At 38.5% G+C, this 17,917-nt stretch overlaps 1 protein-coding gene across 1 annotated transcript in view; it reads right to left on the minus strand.

Annotated features, from left to right (window-relative positions):
* Nucleotides 1-17,917, minus strand: part of LOC140242160 (uncharacterized) — a 68,867-nt gene that overhangs the window by 32,701 nt on the left and 18,249 nt on the right. The window contains exons 5-8 of the mRNA XM_072321925.1: nt 14,652-14,724; nt 13,072-13,212; nt 11,704-11,774; nt 2,852-3,010 (exon numbers count right to left, since the gene is read on the minus strand). Of these exons, the coding sequence (XP_072178026.1) occupies nt 2,852-3,010; nt 11,704-11,774; nt 13,072-13,212; nt 14,652-14,724 (444 nt within the window). The remainder of the gene's footprint in view (nt 1-2,851; nt 3,011-11,703; nt 11,775-13,071; nt 13,213-14,651; nt 14,725-17,917) is intronic.

The raw sequence follows: 17,917 nt of genomic DNA on the forward strand, positions 1-17,917 counted from the left end.
TTGGATATGTAAATTAGGGTCAAAGGTCATAAGTGTTTCATCCTATATCTTAGTGAATACATGTCCTATCTTTCCCATATTTTGCACGCGCAAAGACCATGTTACAAGGATCATTTCACAAAATAACTACTTTTTACTCAGATGCCATCTTGCCTGTGCAAATTGAGGTCAAAGGTCATATGTACTTCTTTTTGTATCTTCGTTATGATGTGTTATCTCTATGGGAGGGAATTTTTTTTCAAAGTGAAAATTGACATGATTGTCTTTATCGAGCACTAGCTCACTTACCCTTCGGTGAATTTCTCCCAGATTTTAATATGTTGTAGCTGAGACTTTGCGCTATCACTATCAGCCCTTTGTTTTTTCAAACGACGTCGGGATCACGATAAAAAACTTGGTTGAAATTAAAGCTTATCTTCTATGTATTGAGATATTTCTTTCTTTCTGCAACTTTCTTTGCAATAACTCAAGATAAACACGCCCTATCACCCCCATATTTTGCACATGTTTAGTTCATGTCACGTACATTATTTCATAAAATAACTACTAGATCGGACAACATCTTGGGTATGTAAATTAGGGTCAAAGGTCATAAATGTTTCATCTTGTATCTTGGTGAATACCTGTCCTAATTTTCCCATATTTTTCACACGTATAGACGATGTCGCGAGAATCATTTCACAAAATACCCACTATTTCATCAGATGCAATCTTGGGAGTGCAAAGGTGGGTCAAAGGTCATATGTATTTGTTGCTGTTTCTTCGTTATAGTGTAGGGGGCCTATACAGAATTTGGTACCAGACATGGCAGATATGACTCCCTTTGCTAAATGAGAATGCAAACATCACACGGCCAATGTCTCTAAACACAGATGAAACTTGTATGGTCATGCCTATTGCAATCAGGACTCGAATCATTGATTTAAAAAAATCTGATCACCTTAATTTGTCAGTGATGACAAATTACAATCTCTAGTTTTACTTTGTTTTTCGATGTCTCAGCCATTCCAAACCCCACTTTCATCAAATAAACTTTTAATTTCTCTCAGAATGGTATGCCCTGCACTATTTCGTAAGTGGTTTCTTGGTATCCTGCACAAAATTTAAAGTCTTATCCTCATCTCCACCAATACTATACTATCCCTTTAGACTTACATCTGAAAATCCAACCTGTATACGAAGAAGTCTCTCGTACTAAATTCTGACACCTAACTTGTAATTGATTTTCTGACTTTCGTTTGATTGCATCTTTTTTATGCAACTGGGTCCTGGTCAGCAACCACGAACATAGATGATGTATGATTAAGTTCAAAGGTTTATGTATGTGCCAGTGATATCACGAAAAGAAGAGGAGGGTTACGTGAGGGTTTGCATGTGTGTTATTTTTATATATCTGTATTTCAGACATCTATAATTTAGCCTAGTGGTAATGTTGCTGCCAAGCAAGAATAGAATCAACATAGTATGGTCAGGTACAGTAGGTGTAAGTGTCTTTACATCTTAATAATATATCTAAAACACACACAAAACAAACAATCGGTGTACCTGAAATGTTTTGATAAGATCTCAATGTTTCAACATGTTTCCCCCATTGAGCAACACACTAAAAGGGATGGCATAATTTCAATTGAGATGGGGATTCAGGTTTTAACAATTTTTTGCAAGATAACTAGAAATCTTGTGTTATTAAATTTTAAAAAACATACAATTCTAAAAAGAATTAAACCTCTATTTGATGAAAATTGGTTTTGAAATGTCTGTCATATCCAAAAACAAAGAGGTCCTAATAAAAGGTAGGACCAACCTTTTATTAGGACCACTTTCTTTCACTTTCATTTTTGATACCTCAGCCATCTTAAAACCTATTTTCATCAAAATAATAAACTTTGAATTTCTCTTAAAATTGTAAGCTCTTTAATATTTTGAATAAGTGGTTTCTAATTATCTCGTAAAATGTTAAAGGGGATGGCTAGTAACCGATCAGTGGGAATCAGTGGGAATGCTGAGGGATGATTGTTCCAATCCTTGTGGGATTCATTTAAGAGTACATTATATATCTACTGTTGTGTGAAATTATTTGCTTCAAAACGGTCTCATATTCAAGTAATGTGCAGATTAATGCCCCATCACTGACCAGGCACGCTAATCTAGAAACATTAAACTGCACATTACTTGAATATGAGACCATTCTGAAGCAAATAATTTTCACACAACAATAGATATATAATGTACTCTTAAATGAATCCCACAAGAATTGGAACAATCATCCTCCAGCATTCCCACTGATTCTCACTGATCAGTTACTAGCCATCCCCTTAAAAATTTGAACCCCCATCTCACCCAAAACCATACTATCCCTTTAAAAGCAGTGAAAGATCTATCTTATGACATCTCATGTGAGCTTCAAATCCTGTTCTATGGTTCCCCTGAGAACTGTCTGGTGCCTGCTTGAGAACAGCATACATTTGTGAGGTCATGGTTCAATCTACAGACTTTCCAGTTTATTAGTCTCATACTTCAGACACTTATCCAGGCACTTGCACAAAACTGTCAACTACCTACATATAATTTCTGCCTCAGTATAAAATAGAACATCAACACAGGGGTTTGATCTTTTCTCTTTTTTTAAACTACCTGACCTTGCACATAATCTAAAAGTACAAATGGAGCTTTAACCCTTTCTGTGCCACAGACTTTGGACAGTGTGTACAAGGCTATGGGGTTTTCTGAGCCATTCAGCACTCAAAACAGACACAACAGGTTAACTGAGATGGCACCAATCCTTTATTTTATCATTTTTTCTTTGAATAAGTGTCATCCTATTAGATATATTATATCTGTGAGTTCCTACCACAGTTGGGCTCTTTATCCAGTCACGGACGGTGGGTGTGACAACAGACTGGACTGATGCCTTAAATTCCTGGCTGGATGCTCGAGACAGCAGGTAGAGCTCTCCCAAGAAACTGGCCGCAGACTTGGCAAGCTTCCTCCTGAATTCCGCAGAAGTTGCCTGCAGAGTATGAACAGTATACAAAGAAACAAACAAACAAAAATCTCCAAAATGATGAATTTTGGCTAGGTCTAAAACAGCACCCTTTTAATATGCCTACACACATCGACACATTAAATTCCAAAAATTCAGCACCTGTGTTACTGTAAATATTCACTTTGATTTTGGACACTGTACAGTGATGAAAAGGGATAGATTTCAACCATGTGATATCAAGTTACTCTTTGTATTTCTTATTGAAAAAAAAAAAAACTGTGTGATTGCTTCCATACATACGTCTAAATTCTTTGCTACAAATGTGGACTGAAACACACCCGGTGTTCAGACGATCCCCCGCTTCGCAGGGAGAGAGGGAGAGATCTTATCTTTTTTATGATCGACCGTCCACACGTGTCTTGAAATCCCCTGCTGAACGGGGGACAAATCACGGCTGGTGGTTTCAGCTGTGTCGTAGATTATTTGCCACCACATTTTGAGCATGCACACTTACGAGGAAAACAGCTGCGCCCTCTGTCCCCCGCCAGAATTGTACAGTTGCCGGACTCGACAAGCTTTCCGGGGTAGAAGGGAATCTCCCACCGAGCATCCACACGATGGGATTGCCGGGGGATGTCCTGGCAAACGGAAGATTCCCCTCGAAGCGGGGGATCTTCTGAACGCAGGGTTAGTAGGTATATGTCTCACTGAGAGAGGTGTTGTTGCTATCATTGGTCATTTAAAGGGGCATTCCAGATGATTTTCATAATTTCACATCATGGAGTACATAAATCAACAGCTCCATGTATAGATTTGTAGAATTTATTGTGGTCCTTGAGCAGAGAAATCAATACTCTGTAAAACCAAAAACAAATTACACTGAACAGTGACGATTACATAGAGCCTCACATACTTCAGAAATGTAGCGATGCAATAGCATTACAATACCATGTGCGTAACAAGTTCACCTGTGTAGAATTTATGCATGCTTTCTTCTTTTGTTCACCTTCCTTGAGCCTCTACTCATGCATTCTTTTAGTGAGGCTGCCATGTCATCATCCTTGTTCATTGTGATTTGTTATTAATTTTGAAAACATTCTTTTTCCTCATCCCAATCACTATAAATTCTGAAACTCTGTACCCAGTATAATCAATCTATAGTTGTTCATATGTAAGAGTCATCCGGAGGTCTCCTTTAAAGGGTACACTAGTACACCCACACACTAATCATGCACCAATCTGTACCACATACACAGCATGGTGTGTCACTACAGCCATGACTCATATAAAGTTGCACAACAGCCTTTGCAGAAATCCTGCTTTTTCTTCGAATAATCTAAGAACTAGAAATGTCGCTTTGGCGACTGGTATGCCTCCGCCATAATGCATAATTTTCCCAATAGGTCTAGATAGTACATGTGGACAATGTGTGATTACATTTTCACAAAATTGGCAAAATATTGAAATGACAAGTTTGTCACAAATGTGTTGAATGTTCACCTTCCTTGACCTAGGTTTAATTGGATGAATAGGAGAGCATGTATCTAGGGATTTAAGGACTTTAACTCGACTTTGACCCATTCATACATTTAGGCATTGAATAATTTTCAAGGTACAGGTGTGGAGAAAAAGTGCAATTTCTGAATTGAATAGTAAATTGTTACCATTTTCATCTGGCCCTTGACCCTAAAATTCATAAGATAATCACTTTCAGGTAGAACATGCATAATATGTACTAAGTTTCAAGATAACTTGAGCCACTTCCGAGATATGGAGGAAAAAGTTAGTTCAGCACTTTCACTTGATCTTTGACCTTTTGACCTTTGAGGCAAAAAAAGGAGAAAAAAAAAACTTTCCAGAGAATTTCTATTAGGTTACACACGCATACACCAAGTGTAAAAAAAAAATAACCCTGCTGGCATTGCATAAATAGGAGGGAAATAGTAAAATTTTGAAGTGTTGCACTTGACCTTTGACCCCTGACCTTTGACCCCATGAACCCTACATTCTCTAGATAATCACTTCCAGTCAGTACATGATACTATGTTCCATGAAGATACCTTGAACAATTTTCCAAGGTATGGAGAAAAAAAAGAAGTTTTAATATTTTTACTTGACCTTTTGACCTTTGACCTCATGACCCAAACTTTCACCAGAGAATCTTAATTGGGTAATACATGTATACACTAAGTTTCAAGAAAATATCTTCAGGCATTCAATACATATGCTGGAAATAGTGAAATTTTATGTATTTGACCCTGACCTTTTGACCGTTGACCTCATGACCCAAACATTCACCAGAGAATCTTAATTGGGTAATACATGTATACACTAAGTTTCAAGAAAATCTCTTCAGGCATTCAATAGATATGGTGGAAATAGTGAAATTTATGTATTTGACCCTGACCTTTTGACCTTTGACCTTTGACCTCATGATCCAAACTTTCACCAGAGAATCTTAATTGGGTAATACATGTAAACACTAAGTTTCAAGAAAATATCTTCAGGATTTCAATAGATATGGTGGAAATAGTGAAATTTTATGTATTTGACCTTGACCTTTTGACCTTTGACCTTGAGCATGTGCACCCAAAACTTCACCCCCTAATACACATACATGCCAAGTTTCATTAGGATACCTCAACAGGTTTCGATAGTTACCTTGTCCACAAAATTCATTATGGACGGACGGAAGGACGGACGGACGGACAACCCGAAAACATAATGCCTCCGGCACCACTTCGTGGCGGAGGCATAAAAACAACAGGCAAACCCCTTGAAATTCCTACTGATGACCTAATGCAAAGGATAATCGGTAATCTTTGCCACCAAGGCTGCGCTTGTGAGAGTGCAGTCTGGCCATTTGTGAATGTTTGTATAATGTACTTTTAGACAAGTCACACTGGCATGGCATTGCAAATCATGTAAAATGCAATCATTACTGTATGCCACATGTGTGGTGGTGCAGATATGAAGGCCCATTGAAGAAAAACAAAACAAACACACAAACTGATGAAGAACTGACTTCCATTTGACTAGCTTTTGATTCTAAGTTTTTGCAGGGTTTCCTAGGGATGGGGGGAAAGACATTATTGGACATCTGACTTGGCAACAAGATATTTCCTCTCTCCCATACTCATATCTTTGTCTTTAATCCATGTGCGTGAGTTTATATCTGTCTCATAATATCATATTCATCACGTCAAAATGTAAACCTTAGTGTTCTTTTGTCTGTCAACACGTTTACAGGCTGTCCACAATTTATTAACTCATTTCACAGACTTTCTGAGGGAAGCTTAGAGAATAGGTTTGTCTAAAAAGTTTTGACCCATTTCACTAAAATGCCAACCCAATCATGAAGTAAATATAACATGCATATGTTTGTTCAGTTTATGTGTCAATTATTATAAAGCGGAGAACTCAATTAGGGGGTACCCAATCATGCAGAGACTACCGTATTACAGTGCAAACCTCTTTTGCATGCCCTTCAAGTTTTCACTGAACTTCATCGGTACATGGTAAAGAGTTGGCATATGAATCTCTTGATGCCACTGTCAATGATGTGGCAGTCAAAAATGAGGGGAAATTGAAATTTGCTAATATCTTCTGAGAATTGTTAAATCCCAAGTACAACATATACAATTGATATTTGCTATTCCGAGAATTGTTAAATCCCAAGTACAACAATTTGGCAAGTCATCCAATTTTAAATTCTACCAATGTCAACAATGACATTGGAAAGTCATAGATGCTTCTCCTGCTGTAATGTTGCAGTCCATACAATGTGTTCAATCTGTATTGTAACAGACGAAGAGAAAACAAAAGAACCAACCTGAAATTGAAACCATCATCTATTGCTTACAGGGCAGCAGCACTACCAACAGAGCTGAAGTCAGTTCATGGGTGTGACATGACAAAGTGGGAACAAGTGATCACCCACCTACAATGCAAGGAAGAGACCGCGCCTTGCCACCAAATGTACAGATACCTTATGTGTGGTATACTCACCCTCACGAATTCATATTGTATGGCGTTTGCGAAATAAGAAATAACTCATCAGTCTGTGTATTTATATTGTGAAGTATCCTTTGTTTTGTGCCTCCTGCAATAATTGATATGAGTAATTAGATTTGGGAAATCGGTGTCAAGTCCAGTTAAAAGTGAATGCAGACACAGTTATCTGAGCATTAAAGTGTTAATGGTTAATGAGATTTTTTATCGAAGATATGCATAATATATTTATTGAATTTTATATTGTATTGAATTAATTACAGGGAAATTCAAGTTTTATAATGCTGTGTATTTGTTATGTTAATGTAATTGGTATTTGTTATTGTTAAAATGTTCATATAATGTATGTTGTTTGATGTAATTTATATGTTTTTTAATGTGATGCATTATAATTTAGCCTTTGGGCTACTACTTTGCATGTTTGTTCTAATAAACCATTATCAAATCAAATCAAAATAACCTCTCTTTTTTGGTTCTCTTATTCATTTATTCTCTTGTTTTATAAAATTCATAATTCATTAATCTTCATGAAGATACATTTCATGAATGTCAAGAACTTCACCTTCATAGAGAGAATGCAGCTATAGATGCTTCTTTTGTAGTAACTTATGATGAAGGTATTGGTCAATTTTCATTATTATCATTGTGGTCATTATCATTATCATTATCATTATCATTATCAGTACAACCATCATCAATCATCAAATGGTTTTAGAACACACCTGGAGATGATATATATATATATATATATAATTTTAGTGATGACAACTTCTTTAATCAAAAACCTGAAATAATCTTTGTGGCAAAACTTCTATTAATTCTTTCATGTGCCATGTTCGCACACCTGACTCAGTCGATGGCGTGCCAAGTTTGCATATTCTGCTCAAATGCACACACCCGCCGAAACCGATCAAAAAATCGCCAAATGCCACAGTACAATGACAGCATTTCTCGCAATTCCATTCCTGTCACATGTAGCTATATTTTATGTGGCGATTGACTACTGAAAAACTTGATATATTCGTGGCATCAAATTTTCGAGAATAGGAGCCAACTGCCTTTTTCGCAGCATGAAATTTTCAAGGATTGCCTCTAGCATTCAATGCATATAGTGTAGACAAGAACTTCCTCATCTTTTTTAATTCTGTGAATCTTGGCGCTAGCGAAATTCGTGAAATAAAAATGCACGCAAACATTCCTCGTTTTACAGTATCAAGCGTAGTATAATTCTAAGTTTCTGTCGCTGTTTTGAGCGCAAAAGTCATGCCTCTACAATAATAATGTAGCTACTAGTCATATGAAGAAAAAAAAAATAGAACTATCACTCATTGTGATTAATATACCCCCACCCACAACTGAGGGAATTAGCTCAACCCGGATTATTTTTTTTTTTACTTTTTAATGGAAAAAAGAAAATATACAATGGCAATGCACTGTTAAACAGTGAATAACTGTACTGCTCACTGTTAGTCACATGTCTCACATCTCAAGTCTAGTGCTCAAAAACTGAGTGAGAAAGATAAATAAACTGACGATTTCTATGGTTTTTATTAAAAATTGTGTAACCATGGCAACAACGTTGGACATTAAGAAAAAAATGAAGTTTGCACAACTATATATCATAGCTGTCACATGTGCCAAATTTCAAGTCAAATGGTAAAAGGATGAGGGGCTGAGTTGAATTTACAATATTAGTGTATCATTTTCATTCAAAATACTGTTACCATGGCAACACATTTTCCAGACTGACAAAAGATTTTTTGCACATCTAGGTAATGTAGAGGTAACATGTACCAAATTTGAAGCCAAAATGCTCTAAACAGACAGAGTTAGGAGAATTGAAATGTTTGCATGATTTTCATTCAAAATGCACTGTTACCATGGCAACACATCGTTCAACAATGATGAAATATGAAGTCTGCATATATCTGTACTAAAATGGTTGCATGTGCCAAATTTCAAGCAAAATGCTCAAAGACTGAGTGAGTTATCTGAATCACGATATTTTTGTATGATTTTCATTCAAACTACACTGTTACCATGGCAACACATTGATCAACAATAACAAAAGGTTAAGTTTGCACATCTACGTACCATAGTGGTCAGGTGTGCCAAATTTCAAGCTAAATGCTCAAGGACTGAGGGAATTGGCTGAATCCACATGCTTTTTGGTGAAAAATTTTGTTAACATGGCAACGCATTGTTCAACAATAATGACAGATTAAGTTTGAACATCTATATGCTGTAGTGGTCACATGTGCCAAATTTTAAGCCAAATGCTCAAAGGCTGAGGGAGTAGACTGAATCCACAATATTTTTGCATGATTTTCATTCAAAATATACTGTTACCATGGCAACACATTAATCAACAATGACGAAAGACTATGTATGCTCATCTACGTACTATAGTGGTCACATGTGCCAAATTTCGAGCTAAATGCTCAAAGATTGAGGTAGTTACCTGAATCCACAATATTTTTGTATGCATTTTAGTGAAAAGATGCTGTTACCATGGCAACGCATTTTTCAACACTGACGAAAGACTAAGTTTGCACATTTATATGCTATAGTGGTTGCATGTGCCAAATTTCTAGCTACATGCTCGAAGACTAAAGGAAGTTAGCTGAATCCACAATATTTTTGTATGTTTTTTGGTAAAAAAAGCTGTTACCATAGCAACGCATTGTTCACCACTGACAAAAGATTGAGTTTGCACATCTATATACTATAGTGGTCATGTGTGCCAAATTTCAAGTCAAATGCTCTAAGACTGAGGGAGTTAACTGAATCCACAATATTTTCGTATGATTTTTATTCAAACTATGCTGTTACTATGGCAACACATTGATCAACAATGACGAAAGAGTAAGTATGCACATCTACGTATTATACAACACCTATTCAGAATGTAGCTATCCGATTGGTCGATTGTCCATCACATGACATTTAGTGAAAGGTTCTATTGCACGCTCTGGCTGTCTCAGCATGCAATTTTGGTTCGACCAAAATGTTCTATTGCACGCGCTCTGATGTCACAATAAACAAACAATATCATGTGCCGCGCGCACTCAACATTACAAGCGCGCTTACAAGCGCATACTTTTGTCACTCATTACAGTCATTTTGTAAACAACTTCGTTTCGCATACGTACGTACGTACACATACACGGTGACTGCGACTGTGAGGCTACTCATGCGTCTTTCACGGAAAATGGTTGCCATTTCTGTGCTAAATTCAAGAATCTGTGAGTACCAAATCTGTTGACGTTCGAGGTGTTGTATGGTCTTTACTCTTGCAATGGAACCAGATTTCGCACTCGGTGAAAGATGAGGCACACTATTCAACTCCGCTTCGCCTCGTTGAATAGAGCGCCTCTATCTTTCACCTCATGCGAAATCTTGTACCATTGCACTCATGACCATTCACTATTTGTATACCATAGTGGTCACATGTGCCAATTTTCAAGCCAAATGCTTAAAAACTGAAGGAGTTAGGCTAATCCACACATTTTTGTGTGATATTTTTGTATAAAAAAACTGCTGTTACCATGGCAACAGATTTATTAACGCACACATCAAAGGTGTTTTGCACAAATATACATTACATTGATTGCATATCCCAAATTCAAACTGAATTGCTACAAAACAGAGAGTAGTGCGATCCACAACATTTTGTAAAATTTTTATGAAATGCTTCCGTTGCCATGGCAGTGCATTATGAAATACTCATGAAAAAGGTGTCTTGCACATCTGCCTGTGACAGCAGTCACACATGCCAAATTTGAAGTTAATTGCTCAAAATTGCTTTTGAAAAACATTCTGTTTTTCAAAAGAAAGACTATGCTGCTGTCTCATACCCCGTTCACAGTCCCGCTTTGTCTAGCACAACCTCTAGAGGTTGTGCTGTGTTCACGCCAGACGATGGGGACTGTGAATGGTCACGGCGTAAGCGTCTAGCACAAGTCTGGAGTGAGTCCGGCGTGAATCTGACGTGAATGTCGTGCTAGACAGCCTAGCACAAGTCTAGCACAACCTCTAGAGGTTGTGCTGTGTTCACGCCAGACGAGGGGACTGTGAACGGTCCCGGCACAAACACAGCGTGAACATAGTCTGGTTTTCAGATCCTTTGCCAACTGAAACCCTTTTACAAAATGCACCCTCCGCAGATTTTGTTGCCGCCCTTAATGAAGTCACCGTTTTTGTCAAAGGATAAGGCCTATCAGCTTAACCTGCTACTTCTTTTGTTGTTAGAAGCAGTAAATATTCTGAAAAGGAAATTAGTGTACGAAAACGGTCTGAAAACTAGACTAGTGTAAACACAGCACACACTTCCAGTGACGAGCACTGTTTGTGGTGGAAAAAAATACCCTTCCACTGATTTCCATAGAAATGTATGCGGACATCACTCTAGACAACAAGGGGACTCTGAACGGGGGTCTCTCTTACCACCCACTGAGTTTGTATAAAATATAGCTAGTTTTCATCTAGCATGTCTTTCAGAGGTCCTCCTAGACAGGGGGACTGTGAACGGGGTATCAGAATAATGTGGCACACAGGGGGTTTACACCATGGCAAATAAAAGAGTTACAGAGCCATCCTTAATATCCATAAAATAGTGGAAAGCATGATCACTCTTCCTGCAGAATCCTTACCGAGTAAGTTTGCAAACTAGGGCTGTTACTTTTCTAATTTAGAATGGTACCTACTTGGATGGCTTCTTCCTGTATATGCAGCATAGCATTCCTGAAGTCCTCCTTGAAACCTTGAGGGTGCATGTCTACAATGATATTGGACAAACCATGAATATTCATGAATTCAAATAAGTTCATCACTACTTTACGAGCTAAAATTTTTGCGCACAGACATTTTTGCGATTTGCTACTAACTTGGAGGACATTTTTGCGTGTTGTTAATTTCGCGGTTGCGAGGGTCTAACTGAACGTAATTATTCGCGCGTTGTTATTTTCGCAGTTCAAAGGCAATTCGCGAAATTCGCGAAAATAAAACCACCGCGAAAATTTCAGCTCGCACAGTATCTAGCAGTGCCTCATGTCAGTAAATTGGGCACATTTTAATGTGGGTTCAGGTCACAGTGACAAATTCTCACACACATGTGTGCTCTTCCTGTCCAATTCACATGGTTTAGACAAATTTCACTAGCTCTAAGTCTCTGCTGCAACACCTCTCGAGTTTAAAGAAGGGGGGGGGGGGGACCAAAACCGTAACAACTTTTGTGTGGTATTTCACAGAATGTACCTTAAAGCAGTGTTTACTTCCAACTCAAAAACTGTGATACTCATAGTAGCCTGCTCATTAGAGGCTTCTGCCATAGTTGCGAGTCTCAGCACTCCAAAAGTAAAATCATTCCCTATTTGTAAACCACTGTCACCACCTACCAGTGATGCTTTCTAATCACTTACAATTTTACTACGCCGGCCATTTTGCTCCATGGACATTTATGTTGATCATGCTTTACAAGTGCTCATTACCAGCACAGCCAAGCAACATCCAAACTTTAAAATTCAGAATGTTCAACAGAATACCAAAGTGTGATGTAATAGACATTCATCACCAAGGAAACTGGTTCTGGACAACCTCATCCGGCCCGAATAGCTGTAAACATTATTATTGCTAGCCATGAACTTTTTTGTGAATTGTCATTGAAATTCAAGCATATAGTGTAAACAATAACTTTCGTATGTATTTTAATTCTGTGAACCTTGGCTCTCTGGAGAGAGAGGTGGCCATGAAAAGGACCAACTAAAACAACATTTTGAACAGTATGTTTCAAACAGAATGTTTAAGAAATCCAATAATACAGTCTTATAGATTGCATTGTACATCCCATGTCATAGGATGCATGCCAAAGTCGATGGCTAAAATACAGCATAGCCTAAAAGCCCAGCCTGAAAAGGGTACAGTACTTTAGTGGTTGAGCAGAATTGAAGTTGAATTTAACCCAATGAGGATGGGCTATTTTTTGCTACAACACGCATTTCCCATAGTCACTTGCCCGAGCATACTCTAGACTCGTCCTCAGGGGTTAATAGTGCAATGCAAAAGCTCCACCCTACCTTGTAGCATATTGATGAGCTTGCTGACTCTCTGGTGCATGTGAGCCTGATCATTCTTGGCATTGACAGCATGTTCAATCAACTTTTCAAGCACCACATACTGCTCCTTGGGCCATGGAAAGTTGGCCAACTTGGACGGATCTAAAGTGGATACATCATTTTGTATACTGTCAGCCATGGCACCATACAAGCTTTGACTCATGTTCACTTGGTGCACATATCTCCAGTTGACCTAATATCATATAAACCAAGAAACATTATATATCATCGCTGAGGCGACAAGCCCTCGTATCTACAAAATGTCAAATGTTCAGGAGAGCCAAATAACATATCGGCCAAAGCATTATAGCGAATGGGATAGCCTTTCCTCTGACATGCCGTGACGGCTTCATTTTTGGAGTAAGACAGTCGGGACTTGGACGGGACATCACTTAACGCAATGTTTAACCATTAATCAAAAAAGTCATTTTCACTGAAACATCAGATACAAGGTCTTGTCACCCCAGCAACGATATATATATATATATATTTTTTTTAATGTACATTATATGTTCTGTTTGTTTGTTTATTTGTTGTTTGCTTGATTGATGATTTTTCACTGCCTGCACACAGACAAACTATTATACCATATACTCATATACGCCTTCCTTGCATTCATATACACATCATGTATTTCAAACTGCCTACAACATGAAAACTCCAAACAGCATAAACTTACTACATGAATACAAAGCTGCAAGGACTGACTTTGGAATGAATCAAACTACAAATCACAGTAGAATTGCAAGAACACAGACCATAGTGATACTTATCATGGACCTACTAAACATGGACATTCATCGCGCGTTAATCAATTCATGCACTTGTTTATGTCAAAGGCGTCACAAAAGCATTTTAAACATGCTTTACTGCTTTGATCTCATCATCATCGCCGACAGGAAGCCTGGATAAAAACAAGATGGCACTTTGAGGAATATAAAAATTACATGTGCAGAAGATAGTAATTCTCTTAAATCAAGAAAAACGCATGTGCAGTTGTAGTGTACGTTTGGAAATTATTGCTCAAGTAATTTCATTTGCGAAATGTGCATACTTTACAAGAGAAAGCAATTATTTTAGCAGGTTGGTTGTGATTGGTAATCTAATTTTTCCCATTTTTCACACATTGTTCCAGAGTAAACATGGACAGGAACCATGGATGACATGTATGTCCTATCATTAAGCCATGTTACATGCTTGTCCACAAGTGTCCACTTAAGTAATTTTCAATTTTGTAACAGGAAAACTGTCATGTTTTGGGATTTGCTGCACCCTTTCATCGATGTTTATTCAAAGGCAGTTGAGTCTGAAAAGGCACCTCAGCAAAATAAGACCGTAATGAGGGAAATGTTTCTTTTGTTAGTGATGATGCACAATTGCACAATCGTTATTATCCAAGCACCTGAATGTACAGATTAAGATGCACATAATCAGGTGGCGGCGGTGATGATAGGATCAAAGAAAGACCTTCGTTGCTAGTCCATGTGTGGAGTAGGTCCATGCTTATATCTAAGGAGGAGAGAAAAATCCATGAAACTCACTGGTTCTGATTATTCCCAATAATTCCTTGGCAACATCTTCACTGCTGCTTGCTGCCTTAATTGTCTGTAGAATCTGTGTTTTGGAAAATAGTAAATATAGTTCAACACTCAACATGTCTATGATTGCAGGTTGGTCACACAAAAAAAAAGAAATTTACAAGACAGAATTATTGCAAATCATTCACAAAATCATCCTGTTATGATTCCTGTGAAGGACACACACAAAATAATATTCATTGCAAATGCAAATCCACTCTGACATTTCTTTTATACAAATTACAAAGACAAAGGCCATAAACCTATTGCATACCAAAAGAACGTCCTGAAAATATTACCTGGTAATATTACATACATAGCATATGCAGATCTGTAATTGTAACAAGGCAAGTGCCGTAACGTGTCTCGCAAACAAATGTACAACACCTTTTTTTTTTATATTTTGTTCACAAATGGACCTATGGATCAAAAGTTAGGAGTCATAATTAAAGATAATAAAAAGTTTTGGTACCTCAAAAATGTCCTTGTCTTAGTTTGTGTTTCAGGTTAAAGTACCTTTCATATAACTAACACTGTGAGACTTACTCGCCCCAAAGTGCTCTCATGTCTTAGTAATCATGCAATTAACTGCGACCAGCAGCCCCATACGCATAGCGACCAGCAGTCCCATACGCATAGCGTAATCGGGCTTCGCATTGTAGCATTCAGGATCATGACAGATTTAGTATCGCGGGATAAATGTTAACTTAAAATCCCAAAAATTCTTCAATTTGAAGACTTACCAATTAAGGTGAAGTATTGAAAACAGGCTTCAGGCAACATTTGGTTCTGCCTACAGTCCCTTTCTGTTCGAATTGATGACTGAATGTGACTCGGCCGAGAGGACCCTGGGAGAGCTACATACACCATGTACACTGAATACTACAGCCAGTGAATGCGAACACATCACATGCGCACAAATTTCAAATCCCATATCAACGGATAAGACGTTTGTGTGCGCATGCGCTGGCCGTAGTAGTCAGTGTATGCATCGGTCCATGGTGTATGTAGCTCTCCCAAGGTCCTCTCGACCGAGTCACATTCAGTCATTAATTCGAAAAGAAAGGGACTATTGGCAGAACCAAACGTTGTTCGAAGCCTGTTTTCAATACTTCAACTTGATTGGTAAGTCTTCAAATCGAAGAAATTTTGGGATTTTAAATTGACATTTACCCGCGATACTAATTCTGTCATGATCCTGAATGTTACAATGCGAAGCCCCATTACGCTATGCGTATGGGGCTGCTGGTCGCAGTTAGCTATGCGTACAATGGGCTGCACGCTGCTGGTCGCAGTCAGTGGTTTCGTACAATATTTATCGACGCTGTACGGCGACGGCTCTGGTGGGAAACCATTATTGCATGATTACTAAGACATGAGAGCACTTTGGGGCGAATAATTCTCACAGACAACGTACTTTAACGTGAAACACAAACCAAGACAAGGAAATTCAGGAAAAACTTTTTATCTTTAAATGCACAGTACATTGGGCCCTAAAAGTTCACTGACCCCTGCCTGTGACCTTTGACCTTGTGGTGACCATCAACTCCCCAAGGTACATCTACCATCCAAGTTTGGTCACAAATAAACTTACGAATCAAAAGTTATGGTCCATAATTGAAACGCACCCTAAAAACCAACATTGGGCCCTTAAAGTTCATTGACCCCTGCCTGTGACCTTTGACCTTGTGGTGACCATCAACTCCCCAAGGTACATCTACCATCCAAGTTTGGTCACAAATACACTTACGGATCAAAAGTTATGGCCCATAATCGAAACGCGCCCTAAAAACTTAACATTGGGCCCTTAAAGTTCATTGACCCCGGTCTGTGACCTTTGACCTTGTGGTGACCATCAACTCCCCAAGATACATCTACCATCCAAGTTTGGTCACAAACAGACTTACGGATCAAAAGTTATGGTCCATAATCGAAACGCGCCCTAAAAACTTAACATTGGGCCCTTAAAGTTCATTGACCCCTGCCTGTGACCTTTGACCTTGTGGTGACCATCCACTCCCCAAGGTAAATCTACCATCCAAGTTTGGTCACAAATACACTTACGGATCAAAAGTTATGGCCCATAATCGAAACATGCCCTAAAAACTTAACATTGGGCCCTAAAAGTTCATTGACCCCTGCCTGTGACCTTTAAAGGGCCTGGGGAGGAGTGTTCGGTTGTGCAAAACATGCGAAAGAGAAGGTGTTTTGGGTATAAAATGAAAGGTAGATATTTAACTTAACATGTGTCAAAATATCTTGGATATCGAAATCTTCTCAAATGTTTTAAAAAGCGAAAAACAAAACATACTTTTCTGGAAAAAGTTCCTTCGATACGATGGCGATACGTATTTGAATTGCGGAATACTGCTTGTTGACTGCGGACATCAAGCCAACTTACAGCGAAATCAAGCCAACATGCCGAGTGAGCTGCGGAACTACAGCTGTACTAGTAGTTATAGAGCACGTTAGTTAGAGCAAGCTAGCTCTGACGGCTGGCTGTGCCTATGGGCGCGGCGGCGAGCGCTGGCCGCATCACTTGCCATAACTCGCAGCATGCAGTGCTATGCAAGCTCGAGAGCTAGCTAGCTAGCTTGCTGTACGATCTTGCATGCTGTGTACGAGTGTATGAGTTCGCGTTGTGTTTTCATTTGATGAGAGCGCTAACCTAAAATCAAAGGACTCCTAGATCCTCCGATTCTGATTCACATGTCCTTCTTCCAAGATACTATGAGAGATAGTTCTATCGTCGGAAGACTCGGTAGGCTACGTATCCTAAAAGCCATCAAACTCCATTACAAGATTCTTCATTGAGAAGTACGAGTACCGAAAGCGGGATAGGTGAACGCGGTACTACGTAGCCCGACCAGACGCCGGGCTATTTATACAGCGATCGACTGGGCTGTGCCTGTAGCTGTACGTAGAAACTTTTCCGGGTAAGGACACAGCCCAGTACGCAGTACAGTTGCAGCTACCGTGCTTCGCACGGCGTCTGGTGACCTGGTCGGGCTACGTAGAAAAAAAAAAAAAAAATCAACGAAATCTCAATTATTGATTACAATTACACGAAACACAAACGGGTTGTGTTATTACATGTAATACATATCTTACACTTTTCATGCACATTGTCAAGAAATGCAATCTTCATGGCAAACCCATTTTTTTTATTTTTTTATTTTTTTTTTAGTTCTTCAAAGATTTGAAACACAAGTAGGCTAGAGAAGTACCAG

Source organism: Diadema setosum, chromosome 18 (genome assembly GCF_964275005.1).
Source record: "Diadema setosum chromosome 18, eeDiaSeto1, whole genome shotgun sequence".
Lineage (NCBI taxonomy): Eukaryota > Metazoa > Echinodermata > Echinoidea > Diadematoida > Diadematidae > Diadema > Diadema setosum.